General features: G+C 44.0%; 1 protein-coding gene across 2 annotated transcripts in view; it reads right to left on the bottom strand.

Moving 5' to 3' along the window:
- ralgapa2 (Ral GTPase activating protein catalytic subunit alpha 2) overlaps positions 1–18749 on the bottom strand; it is a 91569-nt gene that overhangs the window by 7097 nt on the left and 65723 nt on the right. For both annotated transcript variants that reach the window (XM_053335108.1, XM_053335109.1), the window contains exon 39: positions 1556–1677. In XM_053335108.1, coding sequence (XP_053191083.1) covers positions 1556–1677 — 122 coding nt within the window. The remainder of the gene's footprint in view (positions 1–1555; positions 1678–18749) is intronic.

Below are 18749 nucleotides of genomic sequence, written 5' to 3'. Positions count from 1 at the left end.
CACGTATACACATACACTCACCCTTGCATTAATCAATTAATCTATTTACAAGCGTAGATTCCGGAGAAATACAAATCACCGTTCAGAACGAGTTTCCGCAGCAGTGAGGGTGACACAACAGCCTCGCAGACTTCATTATGTTACGGCCTCTCACATTAGCCGCAGCCAGTGTCCCATGCTGTGAAACATTATTCTTTAGCCTGGCTAACCTCTCTAACCCCTCTCTGCCCAGCGGAGGCAACCTATGCTTGAAAGAGTCCACCACATCTCCTAAGAGATATAAAGAGATCAAGCTTTGGGAAATTAAAGGTTTTATTTCTTGATTTTTTTTTTTTTTTTTTTTTTTTTAAATCATACCCACTCACTTACTCCCCCTTCTTATCTTTTGTTTCCACTTTGTGTGTATCTAATTTTTTTTTAACTCTACCACCTATTCCTCAGTATTTAAGAGGGTTTGCTGCGGAGAGAAGAAAAGAGATGATTGGAGGTCAGTCTGAGGAGATTTTTACACCTCAGCAGGAGACATTGGCCAGCACTATGGTAATGTGGTTGTCCACCTTTTGCTTGTCTCCTGCAGCTTGAATATCACACCTGCTGTCTCACAATTTAAAGTCCCGCACGCACACACACTAACAGGCGCGCGGGCTCGAGAAAATTCAGACAGTTAATTTTCACGTGCCAACATACACGATGAAAATATTACATACACTTTAAGAAAGAGACCCATGAAAACACAGACGGGCGCTGACAGACTTGAAAATGACGAGACGTGCGCGGTGTGGTATTGTGGAGCGCTTCCCCTGTCAAAACAGAATGTGTGTCGGGATCCAATAGAGTGGAAAAGTGCAATCCTGTATTGATTTCGGTGCTGTTGCCGATCGATCACAGCTGGTACAAGTAGGAAGAACAAGATAAGACACGTTTTCCATTCTATTCATCATGGACTGATAAGAGCACTGTGCTGACATCCGCAACCTGCTGTTTGTCGGGCTGGATCTCTTAAGTGTTGGTGAATGAGCTCATGAAGACACGCACGCACGCACCCACGCATGCACACACACACACACATACACAGACACGCAATGTGCAACCGCCATTTAACAAGGTTGGTTATATTCATAGGAAAGTAATTGCATGGAAAGATGCAGTTTGGAACAAGAAGAGATAAACAAGGTTGCATGAGTGAGGCTTGAGGAAGTGGAGAAAGCGGTGTTTGAAGTCAGTCGGATGGCGTGAAGAGACGGGGCCTGTTGTTTGATATTCATCAGAGAGCGTAGGCGTGGAAGAAAAGTGGAGAGAATGGAAGGGGAGGGGGGGAGGAGAGAGAGGGGGGGGCAGACAGGTGTTTTGTGAAGGAGGAGGAGGAGGAGGAGAGACTGATAAGGAAAAAGCGGCGAGAAGAGAGGTGACGAAGAAGGGGAAATGAGGGCATGAGAGGAAAAAGTGGAAATGTAATAAAGAAAATAGTGATGCGGCGGAAAAAGAAAAGAGCATAAAAGATGGAGTGGAAAGAACATAAAAGGAGGGCAGAAGTGCAGTGTGGTTAATCTCTCACCTGTCCCACTCATCAGATAGCCAGGAGACGGAGAGAAGACCTGCGAGGCAAAGTTTTCAAAGGTCATGTCCTCTCTGTGGTTCTGAACAATGGCCTCCAAATAGAGAGCCCGCTCCTCGTAGCTGGTTGGATCTCATTAAGGGATGTAACATAATGGCATGTAGCAGAGGAAACAACAAAGCAATACATTTAAATTAGCCTTTACCTGCAATTTGAATTCTTACTAAATAATCACATTTCAGAATTTCATCAAAACATCCATCCGTAACATAACACGGTTAGGAGCAAAATGACAGCAACAGTTACAAATGGAATTTTTTCAGTGCTGCATTGCACAGACATTGCACTGTGAGAGTGGGTGGAGGGGTGGGGGGGGCAAGAGGCAGCTTTACTGGTCAGGGCAGCCCCACCATCAGCAGCCCGAGCCAGAAGCAAAGATGGAACAATCAGCCATGCCACATAGCCTCAAATGAGAAAGCAGTCTCCAAAATAATCATAAAAAAAAAAAAGAAAGAATACATCACTACTGGCGTGATGCTCCAAAACCTCTCCTCTCCCTCCCCTCTTGTCTCTCTCTCTCCTCTCTAATAGAACCCCTGCTGCAGGCAGCATGTCTAGGACCACCCTCCCCGATGCGCTGCCTGGCACTTCTCCGTGCCATCAGGGGGAAAATTGGAGCCATTTGAAATTCAGAGTGACAAGCAGCGACTGGAGCCTGGGCAACCAGCATGCAGGATGGATGGACGGATTTGAAATGAGGAAAAGCTCAAATAAATAAATAAATAAATGAATAAGCCTGTAAAATCGCTGCTGGGTGAGGGTGGAAAACATTCTGATGGCCATTATCATATCATTATCATAGATACATCGTGCTAAGTCTGTTGTGGAATGGAGGCAAGTGCTGGGTAAAATATGGTAAAGGGAACTATTGGAGTTGAGCTCGCAGGACTTTTGGCGATCTCGTATTATAATCAGTGATTATTCATTTAGATTAAAAAGCTCTGTCTGATGGCATCATGACAGCGAGCACTTTGGAGATTTAAATGTGTGTGCGCTTATGACAATGAGTGTGATTATTCTCACGGCTGTCTGTTTGTGTCCATGCTTCCTTGATAGACGACACCTAACAAATTGCTTGACAAACACTATCTCTCTCTCTCTCTCTCACACACACACAAACACACACACACAGCTCTAGTCTCTCAACACTGATACCCCCACCACTCCTTTCCCCTTCGAGTGGCAGCGGGTTGTTGCTGACGCCAAGGCTGAACCAGGCTGAGCTGAGATAGGCTGGACTGGGCCGAGAAGCTCCGGTCTGGGTTAGATAGATAGGACGAGACAGTGACTGGGCAGGGGGCCTGCTGTGGGCACATGCCGCCACAGCAGGGGCCAAGGCAGACATGACCAATGGCTTTGAGAGAAGCGTGGCGAAACCGGGGTGACGGGCACCTGAGCCGGGATGCACCAGAGGGTACGACGGCCAAGCTTCTCTCAGGGATGGACAGAGGGCAGAATAAAACAAAGGATAGGCTGAAGGAGGAGGACGGGGAGTAGGATTAAGTTTGTATATCTGTGTAAATGGCACATGCATTCATCTCTATGCCCTATGAACCAAAGCATTAAAGTCTTGCTGGTCTACTGCAGTAAGAGAAAATGGGGGGTGGCGGAGGGGCTGGGCATTAATTTCTAATTTGTTATGTTTAAAAAGCTAGAGGAGTCTGCTTGGTGAAGGAGTTTTTTTGGCATTCTTTTGCAAAATGACAGTCTTGGATGAACCCCTGTCAGGACAGAAAAACCAACAGATCCATTAGAGAAAAAACACATATTTCACATTCCAAGTAAGAAAGGAGACAAGAGAAAAAAAATGAAGGAGACACTAACACTTGTCAACTAATATACTGTCTCTAATTGACCATTCTTTACAGGGTCAATAGCTCCAATTAAAAGTTACTTAAGGTAGTAAAAGCACTTTCCTCTTGAGCTCTATATCGGTCTTCCAGTCATAGCCAGACACGCAATGTCACTGTTTTCTGTCACTTGCTGGAAACAGTGTTGGACAAAGAGTGGGCATCCCAGGCTCTGCTGCCATGGTAACTTGGGTCACAGCTCTGTGTGGTGGGTCATATCCAGGACTTTATGGATGAGAGACAGAGAGAAGGATGTTTGTAAAAAAGGACGCAATGTGCTCACGTAGATGATAAGTGGAAGACAAATACGTGTGAATGAAGGAGTAATTGAAAAGAAATGAGAGAAGTTAGAAGGAAGCCTCCGAATGAAAGACAAGGAAAGGGTGAGGGGAGAGATGGAGAACCTCGGCTCAGCGTGGGTCAACAGAGCCATATGGCTGTCCATTATCAGAGATGCAGATGACTGCAGGCCTGTTATTGAGATTCCTAAAGCAAATATTGACTCCAGCTGGAGCAGACGCTCTTCTCTGACTCTGACACACGCCTCTCCTCCACTACTTCCTTCCGCTGCCCTCTGTCCAAGTTAGACAAATGGATTATAGTGGGTGAGAAAAAAAAAACCTTCAAAGAATAAAATGAAGGGAGATAGTGTAGAATTATCAAGAGACAAGGGAAAACATATGACAGGCCGCAAGGGAGAAAGACCGGTGGTGATGGAGGGAGACTAATAAAAGGTATTTTGGAGAAGAGTGAAAGCGAGAGCCATAATCAGCTCACTTAAGTAAATGTACGATGCTATCTGTGGGTAAAAAAATTGCTGCACAGAAATCAGAGCTGATGCACAGTGAGGGGTAATCTTGCTGTCTCTCTCTCTCGCACTCTCTCATCTTTCTGCTATTCTCTAATTACCAAGCCATGGGCACAGCTTGTTCCCCTGCATATGCACAGATGCTGCTGCCTCCATGCAGTAACTTAATCAAGTGACACGTCCAGAACAGTGACGCAAAGGCTATGTCCATGTCATGGACACCAAACACACTGACAGTGACCTACTTTCAGGAAAAAACAAAACAAAACTAAACATCTACAGCTACTGGTTTGTAGTGCCTTGATAAGCTTTATGTTTGTCACAAAACATGTTACACACTATGAAAATGTGTTCTGAAAGCCTTTCTGATATCACATAAAGCTTCACACTATTTTGTGCTATAAACATTTTCATAAAGAAAGGCATGAAATATAAAAAGGAAAATGCAGACAGGTCTACATTTCCACAGATGGACTGCAACTCAAGTCACCCGTGACATAACTGTCGTTTAAAGCTGAACTAGGCAGACAAGCAGGACAAGCTGATGCGTGGGAGGAGAGTGTGTTGCGCCACTTTGGGAATTTCCACGGAAACCCCTACGTTCCAAGCGGCTGCATTCCTATTAGGGAGAAGAGAGGGAAACCAATGTAATGTCTATGGAGCGTGGCAACTATTGGGATTGTAACGAGAAAAAAAAAAAAACCCTCCCGATCTGAGTTAATGTAACGTAACAACTTAAGTCTGGAGAGGAGGAGGTTGTGGGTAAAGGTTTATGAAGGTAAGAGGAAGCAGGAGAGACAAAGAGAAAAACACAAATCATATCTTATTAGTATATTTACACATATAGGATAATGGTTTTAGTGTATAAGAGCCCTTTTCCACCCTGTGCCCCTTTGTTTTGTGGATTCCTGAGACAAACACTAGCACACAAACATAAAGGTCAATTATGCACTAAAACACAACATGCAGCTTGCATGGCCAAAAACATTGGTAGGCGTGGCTGAATTAACACCACCTGAGACAGACAGTCCAACGCCACCATACCTGTGAGGGCATATGTGCATGAGTATATGGGTCAACATACGTGTACATGCATATGTATCTGTGGGTGTGCGCAGATACGCATGTATACATATGCATGTGTGCTGTCCAGATGGCAGGGAGGTTAGCTCTGGGGAAATGGTGGGGGTCAAGCATCTTGGTGGATCAAAGCCAAGGTCAGGGCAGCTGCAGTGGCCCATGTTCAAGGTGAATGGAGGCCTCAGATGGCTCTTCATTAGCAGGCTGCTCCATCCCTGCTGGACCCCATCGGCCAACCGCCACCGACCCTCATCATCATCTCTCTCTCTTTTTCTCTATCCGTCCACAGGGACCTATCCTGAAAACACCTGTCCACTGGGATCCATTCTGTGCCTGTGCGCATGCAGGCACATACACATGCTCGCACACAGGCGTTAGTAGTGCATAAGTAGGCACGCAGGCACAACAACACACACTCGCTAACATCCTCCACCCACGCACGGTTCCCCAGAAGAGCCTACGTTGACCTCTGATCTGGTGTCTCCCTGGAGAGCCAGATCCTGACCATCCAGCCTTAGTCTTTGTGTTCCTCTGTCCCCCTGCTGACAGAAGGCCTCACGCCACCACTGGCCTCTGACACACACTCTTCAGCTTTTAAACACACAACCAGCAGGGATGTTTATGCATCAGGGCTTCAGAAGGTATATCAGCTCCTTCACTGAATGGAAAAAGATCAAGTGTTTTCTCACATTTGTGCATATCCCTGAAGCCAAACAATGGTTTTCTCATAAATTTCTCATTAAACAATGGAAAACCAATTTTGAAAAAATAAAAAATGGATTATTAACATCCATTTTTGTGCTAATAGTGTTTTCCCCTGCATTCACCATCTATAACTTTTTTTTTTTTTAAATGTAAAAAGTAAAGTAAAACCACCAGCGGGATTATGGCTTCACCCACTTGTTTGTGGTTAGTAGGGAACAACATTCAAACAAATCAGGGATCCACTCTGTAGTTTAATTAGTCTGTAAATCCCTGCACATAAAAAGCAGGTGTGTGTACATGTGATACCAACAAACAGAACAGTATCAGTGAGTGGAAAACCATTCTTATGAGGTCCTGTGAACACGAGGCTCTGCCAAATGTGAGATCAAGCCTCTTTACATGTTTAACTGTTTAATACTTGCTCACTCATCAAGTTGACTTGTGAGACTTAGGAGGTCGGGATGGAATCTGCTCACTTTGAATACTGACCATGACCTTTGATTGGCTATTGGGTTTGATCACTGACACAGTCGAAATCAGGCAATTGCCTGGAAGAACAAAGGAAAACTTTTTTTTTAACCACTAACACTTATGAAAAAGTGTTAAACATGGTAGGAGAAGCCTGTTTAAACCCACTTCCAGATTAGTGAAAACTTTTTTTGAGATTTTTTTCAGTTTTCACAAATTGAACAAAAGGTATAACAAACCTTAAACTGAGTTTTAACGAGTCTCTGGAGTCTCTTTGTTAATGTGGTCCAGATTTCAAAAGTCTAAGTATAGTGGTTTTTGATCTAAATCTGGTCTGAAGTGGACTGAATGAGGAAATATCAGTGAAATCACTTAAATATCAGTGATATGACCCTTTTTTCTGTTTTCATAAGCAAAATAAAGGTTTCACAAATCTGAAAGTAGTTTTTCCTACAATGTACCAGACTTTTCCATCAGTATAAGTGGTAAAAAACATAGAATTGGCCTCTAAATATCATTATTTATGTTTCCCTTTGTTCTCTCAGGCAACTGTCTGTCTTCAACCGTGTCAGTGATCAAAGCAAACAGCCAATCAAAGGAGTGGACTGTCTATTCTATCCTCACCTCTGGAGCCTCAAAAGTCAACTTGACAAGTGAGTGAGACCAATTATTGAGACCAATTAAATGTCATTATGCTCATTGCTTAACATTGCTCCATGGCACTACCAGTGGTCTAAAATGTCATCATATATCTAATCTATATTACATTCACAATATCTATATACTGTTTCTCTATTGCATTATGTGCAGGAGTGCAAATATTTGCATGTTTGTGATCATCTTGTTTTCGTTTTATCTCAGTTCTACAAACACACATTACTTTCACTATGGTTGAAATGGCAGAAAAGTGTTGAATTTGAAAGCATTGTAAAAGGTTATCACACTTTAGTGTGTCTCCATCACTGAGGCGATGATCCAAGTTTATCCAAAATTGCATCCACAGGGAGAAGTTCACTTTAAAAAAAAAACAACAAACAACTGCATTGTGAACGTCTATGCTGGTGTTTCCCATCCCTACCACACTTGCCTATCTTTTCTAAAGCAATACATAAATGTACCTTTACCATATATACTATATTCATTTGACCAGACTATAGAGGTCTGAGTGAGGAGACAACTAAGGACCCAATGGCCATCGTGTGACAGCCCATCTGGAGTTTGCTAAATTGAAGTTCAAGGATTCTGTGAACATAATGGGACAAAAGATAGGTTCTTTGGTCTGAATACCAACTGAACACCAGTACAAAGTCCGCAGAAAAAAACCCCTTCAGAATCCTAAAAGTGAAGCAAACTGGTTGCTGTAGCACTCTATGAGAACACAAGCACAACCTCAGAGTGCGATGTTGATTCGACTTTCTAACAACTAAATCACACAGCCTGAAAAACACTGGCTACTGTCCTTGAGTGGCCCTGCTAGAGCCCCAGACCAGAACCTCAAATGACAATCTATGGATAGAACTGAAGATCATTCACAGCAAAAAGGGCTGGAAGGATATCAATCACAGAACCCCAGAATAAAGGACAAACAAGTGTAAAACTAAATGTAAAAACATTATCAGCTTTTAAATTTTACATGGAAGTCAACAAAATGTGGGAAAAATTAGGAATCTGAACACTTTCCACATCCATTGTTTGAACAGAAGTAATGTCACAGACACACATAGTTAATCTGTTGACAGGCTAGGGCTTGGGGGCGAAGGACCAGATTAGATGAAGAAGCATTAGAAGGGGTCTTAGACACCCCATACTGACATTTCACTAGTCAAGCTCCATTTCTATCCCCTTCTAAGTAACAGAAGTCGGATGACGGGTGCAGGGAAGGTGACTGCCCCCAACCTTTTTAATCCAGAGCACCCTTGTCATGTTGAGTTTCGTATAGTTTCTTACAGGCCATAATCTCTCTGGTTAACTAGTGCGTTTATCATAATAATAAGAGACAAAACAGATAGAAGAAAGGGGGTGTGGCAACAAGGGCTCCAGATCCATTTTGAACCTTTAACATGGCAGGCAAGTGAATCACAGACTAGTTCAGAGAGCCCATTTTCATAATTATGCCACATCCCTTTCAGAAACACACAAGCTACTACATTGAGAGACACTGACTGTGAAGGAATGCTGACTAAACTCTCCTGCAGACTTTCATTAAGCGGAAAAAAACAGTCCCACTTCATGGAAACTAATCAGAATCAGGTACTACAATATACATAAACCTTTGAGAACAGATGACTGAGTAGCACACCTTATGGCTCTGCAAGTTTTAATTGAAGAGAATTTAAAAAAGGAATTTCTAAGAAAAAAAAAATCTTTCCTATGCATTGGGAAAAAAACAAACCACTCCTACGCTCTTTGGGCTTCCACGGCAGCAGCCAAGGTTAATCCTGTTTGTAGAAGCGCTAGTGGTAAAGGGGGCTCTTGTGGTGAAGAGGGACAGTTTAGAGATGAGGTGGAGGGTGCCTCTAGGTGCTTGACCCCCTCCTCTCTTAGCCCCACATCTGCCCATTAACCTGGGCCAATCAGCTTGACCTTGGTGAGGAGAGGAGCACAGGAGTAGCTCACAGCGCCATTGACTCCCAGCAGTCACATAATTGGCCTGTTAAGAGGAAGGGATTGGGGGGGGGGGGGGGGGCAGTGGGGGGTTGCTTAGTGTACTGGGGTGCCAGTGTTAGCAGGGTAAAAAAAAAAACAACAGATGTAGTTGTTACTTTTAGAGGCATAGTGCCCCATCTCTTCCTTATAACACATGCACACTTGTGGCAGTATTATTAGATATCACACACATACTGCCCATCCCTATGGATACATTTTAGGGTTAAGACTCCTGCTTAGGTGGCAAAAAAAAGCTGCTAAGAGGGAAAAAGTGCCAGAATTGAAAAATGATGGTGGCAAAAGCAGGCTCAAAGAGACACTGTCAAATGACTTGCATGCAGGCTGTTGTTACAAGTCATTATACTGGGTACCAAAGGAGGTAATCAAAGCTGGCTGCTGTAGCATGAACAAGTTTAAATCGACAGGGAATTGCAGTGTAATCTCTGGGAGATGGAGGTATGGAGAAATGGTTTTGACTGCATATGGAAGAAGTGTTCCTCATTATGGAAAAGGAGATAAAAGGCAGAAAACTGGTGGAGATGCAGGGAAATGTACAGAGGGGACACATGGGGGAAAAGGGACTGGTGGAGACACAAAAACAATGGATAGAAGTGGGGAGTGGAGGGGATGGTGGTGCGGTGTGGGTGGGGAAAAAGATGGAAAAGAGGAAAGGAAGAAAGAGGGATAAAGCAGAGCAGGTGTTGATTGGAGAGAGGCCGGGCGGTGAGTGCCAGCGGTACCTGTTGTCACAGCGAGGACTGAGGTGTGAAGCTCGTCTCAGCAGAGGCTCTCGGAGGTGTGAGGTGATTATGGGAAAACGGGGAGTAAGACAGAGACATTTAGACGGAGAGACACCGGGAGAAAGAAAAGATAAGGACAGACAGAGTGAATGTGGCAATAAAGCTGGCTGCAGGAATAATGGCAGAGTGGGAAGGAACAACAGATTGAGATGGATAAAGTCAGAGTGTGTATGACAGAAACCAGCCAGTAGGGTGTGTGTATTATGTGTGTGTATGTGTGTGTACGTGTGTATACGTGTGTATGTGTGTGTATCCCAATCTCTTTTTATATGGCAGGTACTCAAACCTTGGTGTCTCATTAAACAGCTTTTTGCTGTAGACACACCACCAGGACAGAAAACATCTCAATGTGTCACAGATGCATTATGATGAGTGGAGGTGTTTTTGTGTCCATTTTCTGGGAGCGCATAGACATACACAACATCAGATGCTCAGGAGGAATAGCTGCTTGCAGAGAGTTTTAACAAGTAGCCTAATTAGGAGCAGGTCCAGGAAACTGGAGCTCAGGAGCCCCTGAGGAGTCGGGTCAAACAGTAAGCCCGGGTTAATGACACCTCCTGAGGGGTGACTTTCCCACAGCAAGCGCTTCTAAGCTCCAACCTCCACACCTCTCTACCGTCCATCTGGCATTCAGACAGCGGGATGGGGAGTTATGGCTGTGACATCACTCCTAACCTGTGACATCATCACTGCCCATCAGTGATTTCACACAGGTTTTGCAACAGCTGCAGACAAAATCTGATGTCTGCTAGCTGGCATGACCAGGTTATTTACGAGCCGACTGGAGGAAGTAGTCACCCATTTTCTCAAGCACACCAAGTCTCGGGCAGCCCACCGTTCCTCTGGGGGACACTAAAAATCGATTTCTGCTCCACAGCAAATCATAAGACCAGCACCTTAAAACAAAGTCAATGTTGACCCTTAAAGTATGTTAAGACCCAATGATTGTTGGTGGTTCAATGGATTATAAATGGTTAAGCAAGAAGTCATCCTCACATCTCACAGAAACAAGATGGCAACAAAAATCACTAGTGACATCATAATTTGTTGTGGCATGGTTTGTTGAACACAACATGACTACCATCAAAGCCTACTGAGCTTGTGTATTCAGATGAGCTGAGTCTGTAACCAATCTCCTTTTCAAAGGACTCTGGTCTCCATTGATGAGTACTAACGCAGCAGCCTTAGATGTGAAACACAATGGATCGACATGATTAATCAAACACAGGCCCATTATAGCCAGACAGTCACACAGGCCTCCACCGTGCATTAACAGAAAGTCATAATAAGATGAGCTACAAAAGGCTGATAGGGATGAAGATTAACAGATACAGTTCTGTGACTGTCTGGGTGAGAGTTCTCTCTGAAGGTTTCCTTTGTCAGTGATGATGGCCAGAGTGACATGAATGCCTTGGCCTTCTGCCTACATTATTAGGTCAGGACAAAGGTGGGCATCATATGAGCTATCGGAGGTGAATGTGTGCCTATATTTTAATTTTTTTTGTGCTTCCTGCTATTTGAATTGTTTAGAATCTAGACAGGGAAGCGCAGCATCTATCTGATCTCAATTTGAACTTCTAATAAAAAGTCAAAGATGTAACAGGGAAGGGCACGCTGCACCCCAGTCTTGAATTGAAAACCATCTGATTACTTATGAGGCATTTCACCTCTTCTTTCTTCAAACTGCATGATGAAATTTATAGCCTGGTAATTATTATACAGACTCTAAGGCTACACACACAAATTCATATTTAGTCCACCTGTACCACCTCAAAGCACAGTGGCAATTCAAAGCACCTTGACGTTGTATCATCTATTTGACACATATAGGAAGCCAGTATGACACTTACAACTGCACAAGTGGTGAGCCAACTCTGGGTCATGCCAAATGGCTCGTATTTTAACCCTATGATAACACTGTTCAGACAAGCACTGATGAAATATTAAAACTAAATGAACAGAGGCTTCTGCAATTTTAATGATGCTTGTGGCATGTGCAACAGAATAACTGTGATGTGTTAACGCCAAGCATCTCTTTCTGTTTCCCCGCCAAGACATACTGCAGATGAAGTCTCTTGTTCCTCCATTGCCCCCTCTATGAAAAGGTTCATTGGGCCAATTAGGCTTCCTGGCCTTATGCAAAATGCCAGGCATTTAGCGGGAATGATAATGATTAGGGCTAGGTTACATATGATCACAGCTGTGGTGAATGCACAGGGAAGCAAGGGTTAGTTACAGAAGGACAAGAGGGATTTAATTTGCCCTCATATTTGCATTTTGGACATATTTCAATCAATGCCATTATGATTACAATGAGATACAAAATATCTAAAAATTAGATATGCAGACACCACACTGACAGGCCAATTTGTTCATATCATTTTGTCAAAATACTTTAAATAACAAAAATGACTGAATATGTTGTTGAAGAGTCAAAAAGTTAATTATGCAAAAAGTTTTTTCCAGCCATATAGTAAGTTTGGAATAGTTACCGCTGTATATACAACTAGGGTCTAATGTCCTTCTTACATTCACCCACCCACCCTCCCCCAAAAGAAAGAAAGTTTACTCCAGCCCCTTCCCAGTCAGAAAGCAAGCATATACTGTGTACGTTTGGAATTAATGTGATGAGTGGGTAAAAGGCTGGGTGCCAGAAAGGGGGCCCAGCCTTCTACCTGCTATAATCACAATGGATGAGGAGGATTGCAAAGGGAGATGTATATATGTATACACACATAAGCATGCACACTAAGAGAAACCCACACACAAAACCTTGGGCAAAAAAGAAAATGGACTTCTGTGTTGGCAACAGCTTTTTCCTAATCCTCGCCCCTGGGCTATATTGTGCAGTCAAGCAGGCTATTACATGGCAACAATTAGGGGGGCTGGAGCCCAACACCTGGTCGTCTCCTATTCTGGCCCTTCAGTGGCAGCTGACTGTACAGTCTCACAGCCAGGTGGCCCTCCTTCAATGACATTAGCTAGTCACTCCAGGGTTAATCAGGAGCCTGCCATCATCCAGTGGGCATGCATAGAGCCCCATTCAGACTCGGAGCTTTTATAGGGAGAGGGGATGATGGAGACAATGTTGTTATAAAAACTTGTTCAACTGAAGATCTCAGACAGAGAGCCCGGCTAATCAAAATGAACTTGGGGGAGGAGTTAGGGCCTCTTGGATTCATGGCCTAAGTTCGGTGCACTGCCTTGATTGGCTCAAGCGGATCTTGCGGCACGTCAACTGTGCATCCTGCAGATTATAATGGACCTTTTCATGGGTGGACAAAAACAGATGGAGGAGCGGGAAGTGCTATATATCCATGCAGGCGGGTGATGATGTGGGGGGAGGGAAACTGGATTTTGTCAAAGTCGGCAGATACAAAAACAAGTGGGTGTAGCTAGAGTGGCCCCGGCTATATCTGCCTGCACAAAGCCCCATTCCAAAGCCCCCTGGCTTGGAGATCTGAGGGTAAATAACACTCATTAGAATAACAAAAGCTATAGATTTGTACCCAAATCAGCTAGAGCCTCATCAATAGTAATTAGAGGCTATACATAACTAATGAAGATGTGTACACTACATTAAACAAAGGTACTGGGAGCCGATGTGTATCTAAACATAGTGTTGGATAAGTGGATGTATACAACACAAAGCTTTTCTTACACTTCAACCAAAACAATAAGAATAAGCAGCCTGAGTAATGAAAACAGTAAAATGATAATCATCTTTTTTTTAAATCCTCAATCCTCTCACACTGTATGACAAAGCTGCACAGGTTTTTAAGATAAGACAGTCACACCACTAAAATGTGTCGAGCATGTTTCCACAACCAACAACACTTTGTGTCTGACATCAAACCCAACGTTATTAGAGCCTGTTGCAGTGGAGAGACACAGGAAGATTTAGCCAATATTTCCTGGTGCTTCTCTTTCAGCCACAACCACCACTTGACAATAAAACACAGACTATCAGTATTAACACATCAAAGGCTGCTTGCTGTAAGAAGAGGCAGACAATGCACAGCGATGCATACTTAAATGTTTTGTTTTTGTTATGGCTTTGTTTCCCTTGCCTTGTCTGTCAATGCAGAAAATTCCATTTAGTGTAAAAATGCAAATGCTGCGAGGCACAAGGACATCCTCTAAAAGAGAACAATGGCCAGAGGCCAGCGGAGGAGCAGACACTGCCTTTGAACCATTTAAAGAGGCATTAATGTGCAACTTATAAATAATCAACTAATTCCTTCTTAAAACAGCCAATTAAGTCTGTGACATTAAAAGCAACTCAGCCTTACGTAAAAAAAAAAAAAGAAAAAAGAGCAATCCTCATCTCCTGACAAAAAACAGAATTGGCAATTTAATGGCCATTTAGGGACAAAGACACCCAATAATGTCACAAGGTGTCTTCACAAGAGTCCCCAAAAACCCAAGGCCACATCAGAGACCAAGAGATTCCACTGGAGAATGATGAGTGACATTTCAGTGACATTTCCCAGCAGCATTCAGAGCGGGGCTGTCTCAAGACAGCGTCAGAAATATCTATGGATATGCTTGAATGTGGCACAGGCGTTAAGGGATGCGGGTTCTTTCAGGGGACGGCCTCAGCTCTGGGGCTGGTGATGAGGAGCCTGGACCCTGGGAGATTGAATGGTAATCACTGGAGCACAGATAATGGATGATTGAAGGCTCTTTCTACGCCGCTGTTGGATTTCAATATCAGAGAGGCCCTAGAATTGGGATTCTTATCAGGGGCGGTGTGTCAAACAAAGGAGAGCTGAGCGTGAAATATGGGGTCCAACTCAGGCACACGACCATGGCGATTAGCACAAGGATAAAAAAGGCCGCGCAAACAAAAGAGGGCAGCTTTAGCTGGACAAAGGCCTGTCCACTGCCTTGTAACAAGAGACACGGAAGGAAGAAGGGACATAAAAGAAGGGAGAGAGAGTACTTGGTGTTAAAACGAGGACAAGACAAGAGTTTTGCTGAGATGGCTGGAAGATGAATAGTGACAGAGCCAACTGTTAAAGTGTGTTCCAGATTCCCTGATTCTGAAGAGGAATAATGGACCAGCAGGGACGAAATGCAATACACCCCGCCTCAAAGCCATTCATACACATCCAAACAAACACACATTATCGTTCACGTACACACTCATACATGCAAACACACACAGACACAGACACGCACACACACAGTGGCACGAGGCTTCACATCTCTGCCAAGCCCATCACAAAAAACAAAACAAAACCAAAAAAAACCCCCAAAAAAACACAACAACAAAATTATTCCCATTTATCCCTGGATTCCAAGCGCTACAGCTTGCCAGGAAAGCTCATTAACCCTCCCTTCAAGAACCCTGAGACAAAAGAGAGGAAAACAAAACATAACTAATCAATGAGAATGCACCCATTGAGGAGGAGGGGGGGGCAATGAAGGGGAGGGGGGGGGGGGCAAGAACACACATCCATTTGGATAACCTGAGAGTGCTAACAGCTTTTGCTTTAGTGTTGCGCTGGCTGGCTACAGGGCGGAGAAAGAAAGTTCATTAATTAAACAGGACTAGGGGGAACAGATGGAATGGCTAGCTGGATGCTAATCACTTAAAGCAGACAGACAGGTTTTTACACCCGCGATAGAAGCTCCACCACCACACATCAATCACAATGAACATGTCTTCTCAACGGCAGTGCAGTCTGTACTGGTCTGGTGGTGACACTGGGGTCAGGGTGTTTTTTGGCTGATGGACAGAGACCAATGACCTATTAGTGAGACGTGTCATAATAACCATTTCATTCTTTGTTGATATTTAACGAAGACAGTTTTTGTTTGTGATTTTAGAAAGTGGTCCAAGGGTGTAATCTTGATTAGTGCAAACACCCATACTTAATCACAGTCATTCCATTACATGCAGTATCTGTAGCCAATTTGGGATCATTACTCACTGTTAGGCCTACATGTTAAAATGTATGCAAAATATTGTACAATAAACATGATTAACCCCATGTTATCCTTTTTGCCTCCCCAATCTGTAGGAATTAGCTTCTTTTGAGCCTTGAATTAGCAGAAATTGGAGACTTGTATTCGGGTGCAGCATTATGACACCAATGCAACACACAAAGAAGTTAATAAAAATATTATTTAGTGATTACTGACATCAGAGGTGTACAACAACTAGGAAATAGCAGGTGCACTGTCATGTTTTTTTGTGTCAACTAGAAAAAGTAACATGAATATTTATCATTTGTTACACTGAGGACATTTTTAAAATATCTGACATTTGGAAAAAAAAGCACAGAAATCACCTAAACTTTAATTTTCTTTGTACTATGGAGATATAGTTTTTCATTTACATGCAAACAATTAAACAAATGAGATCTGTACTTTGAGTTTAAGTTCATTTGTAGTAAAATTCCCCTGTAATGTGCATTAATAGGGTGTCAGCATTGCAATGGAATTTAAATGTTTCAAATACAGAAAATACTACTATGCCCTATTACTCACATAGACCTAACACTTATCAAATTATGTAAAGGAAACCATTAATCTATTTTCTAGATTAGTTTTGTGATTCTGTCCTGAGTCTGAGTTAGTGATGGGACAGAGACGGCGATCCCACACAAAACTGGCAGTCTTGTTGGCTTTCACTTTGCCGCTCACAAACAGACAGATGTCAGACATGAATGCGTAACAGACGGAGAGGGAGAGAGAGGGGAGGGGCATGAGGGGTGGTGGTGGTGGTGGGGGGGGGGTTCAAGTTTAAAAATACACAGAGCATGACATTCTTTGGGTAACACTAGGTTATGCAGCATCTACTTGTGCCAGTAGAAAATTCCATGGTTTTCTTATAATTTCACTGGCTGTATGAAAAAAATGGGATAATTTGGCAACTGAAAGCTCTGTGACACAAGCTATAAAGTACTTTAATAAACATCAATTAAGTATAGGCAAATACATCAAAATGTGGATAAACCTGAAATTATCCAACTGAACTGTAATTACACTTGAAGGAAGGACTGCTACTAAATCGGCAAATAAAAACAAAGGCACCCCTTATGTGTCAGAAAGGTTGCCGTGAGAGAGGCGCTTGCAAAAACACACTTGAACACACACAAAGCATGGTGGTTTTGTCACAGCAGATGCACTTCAAAATAAAGGCAGTTTGCGTACAAATACAAACACAAACACGCCAACAGGCAACAACAGTTTGACACCAGCAGTGTGTGTGTGTGAGGTACCCCAGGCGGGGCTCTGGGTCCCTGCTGTTGGCCGTCTGGTTCCACGCCTGCTCTACCTGTGTTTAAAAGGGGCGGCCCCCATGAAGCTCAGACCTCAGAGTGCAGGCTGGGCTGGGTTGGGCTGGGCTGGGCCCCCAGGGCTTTAAGGGTGTGGGTGCCATGCAGCAGTGGACGCCTTTTGTTACAGGCTGGGTGGCAAGAGGAGGAGGAACTGATGTGTGTGTGTGTGTGTGTGGGGGGGGGGGGTTTGGAGGAAAAAAATGAGTAATGCTATGAGTCATTCTGCATTAGCAGCAGGGGAGGGAGACAGGGAGAGGGGGGGAGTGGAAGAGAGGGGGCAAAGGGAGAGAATACTTTTGCATGTTGTATGAAGCTAGACGCCATATGCCATCCGAGCTGGGCTGCCTCCTGAGTCAGGGCTCTTGGTTTGACAGGCCTGTGCTTGCCCCCTCCTCACCCCCCAAAAGCCACCCTCTTCTCCCCTAACTAACACCCTCCTCCCTCTAGGCCTTCCTGGGCTCCAATGATGGGCCAGCCAATTGCTTTGGTTGTGCATGGACTGCGCTCTATGTATGTGTGTGTGTGTGTTGGGGAAGGAGGGGTGAGGAGGGCGTGGGGGGGTACTCAGTGATCTGAACACATCGGACATTGTCGTGAGTCCCGGCAGGAACAGCTGGTCAGCTGGAGAGAGGGGTGGGAGGGGGTAGGGATAAGGAGGGGGGGAAGAGCTGGGAGGCAGTGCGCTACACTGATAATGGGATTAGGTTAAAACATTCAGTGGGGGAGAGACCCCTCCTCTCTCTGTAGCCCCCCAAATACTGCGTAAACTCTCAACCGCTCTATCAAAGCCAATGCCAGCCTCCACCCAAACCATCCTGGCCAACACTGAGCAGGAACACTTCAACTCAGAAATGGCCCTTAAACCAACCTCCCCAACTACCGCACCCACCCCAAAACGGCTAACTGCCTCTTCCAACTGAAGGTTTTGCACCCAGTAATATGCACACGCTACTGGATAGTTTATATCATCCACTGTACGACAAGTCAGAGTGATTTCTTAAGACTTTTCTGTATATCACAAATAACTTGGATCATTTTTTGTTAGCTCTTTTATGTTGGTCAGCGCCTTACTCTCCTGTTTTTCATAAACAGGAAGTTGGCTAGTTACACTCATATCAGCTCAGACCATTACAGGAACCCAGCGTATAATGACTAGCTTGGCGTCTCACTGTGCCCAGTCAAGCACTGTGTTCCGCACTGATATAGACTGCTGAGTATTATCCATGAGACTGCCGACAGTTATGGCACAACAGCTGGCAAATTAGACCTATCAACGATGCTAAATAATTCATGTGAGACAACACTAACATGGCAGATCCTATTCATGACACCCTATCATGCATACAGGCGCACTTTCATCTCCACTAGGTGAGGAATCTTACAGTATACAAAAGAACGAGCGAGCGTTGGACAAAGACACAGTGAGGGAGTGGGACAATAACTTGCTCAGAATGTCAATGCAGCGACTGTAATAATTATGATGGC

This window comes from Scomber japonicus, chromosome 16 (assembly GCF_027409825.1).
Source record: "Scomber japonicus isolate fScoJap1 chromosome 16, fScoJap1.pri, whole genome shotgun sequence".
Classification (NCBI taxonomy): domain Eukaryota; kingdom Metazoa; phylum Chordata; class Actinopteri; order Scombriformes; family Scombridae; genus Scomber; species Scomber japonicus.
The sequence above is the reverse complement of the archived record's forward strand: the minus strand, read 5'-3'. Positions and strand labels throughout refer to the sequence as shown.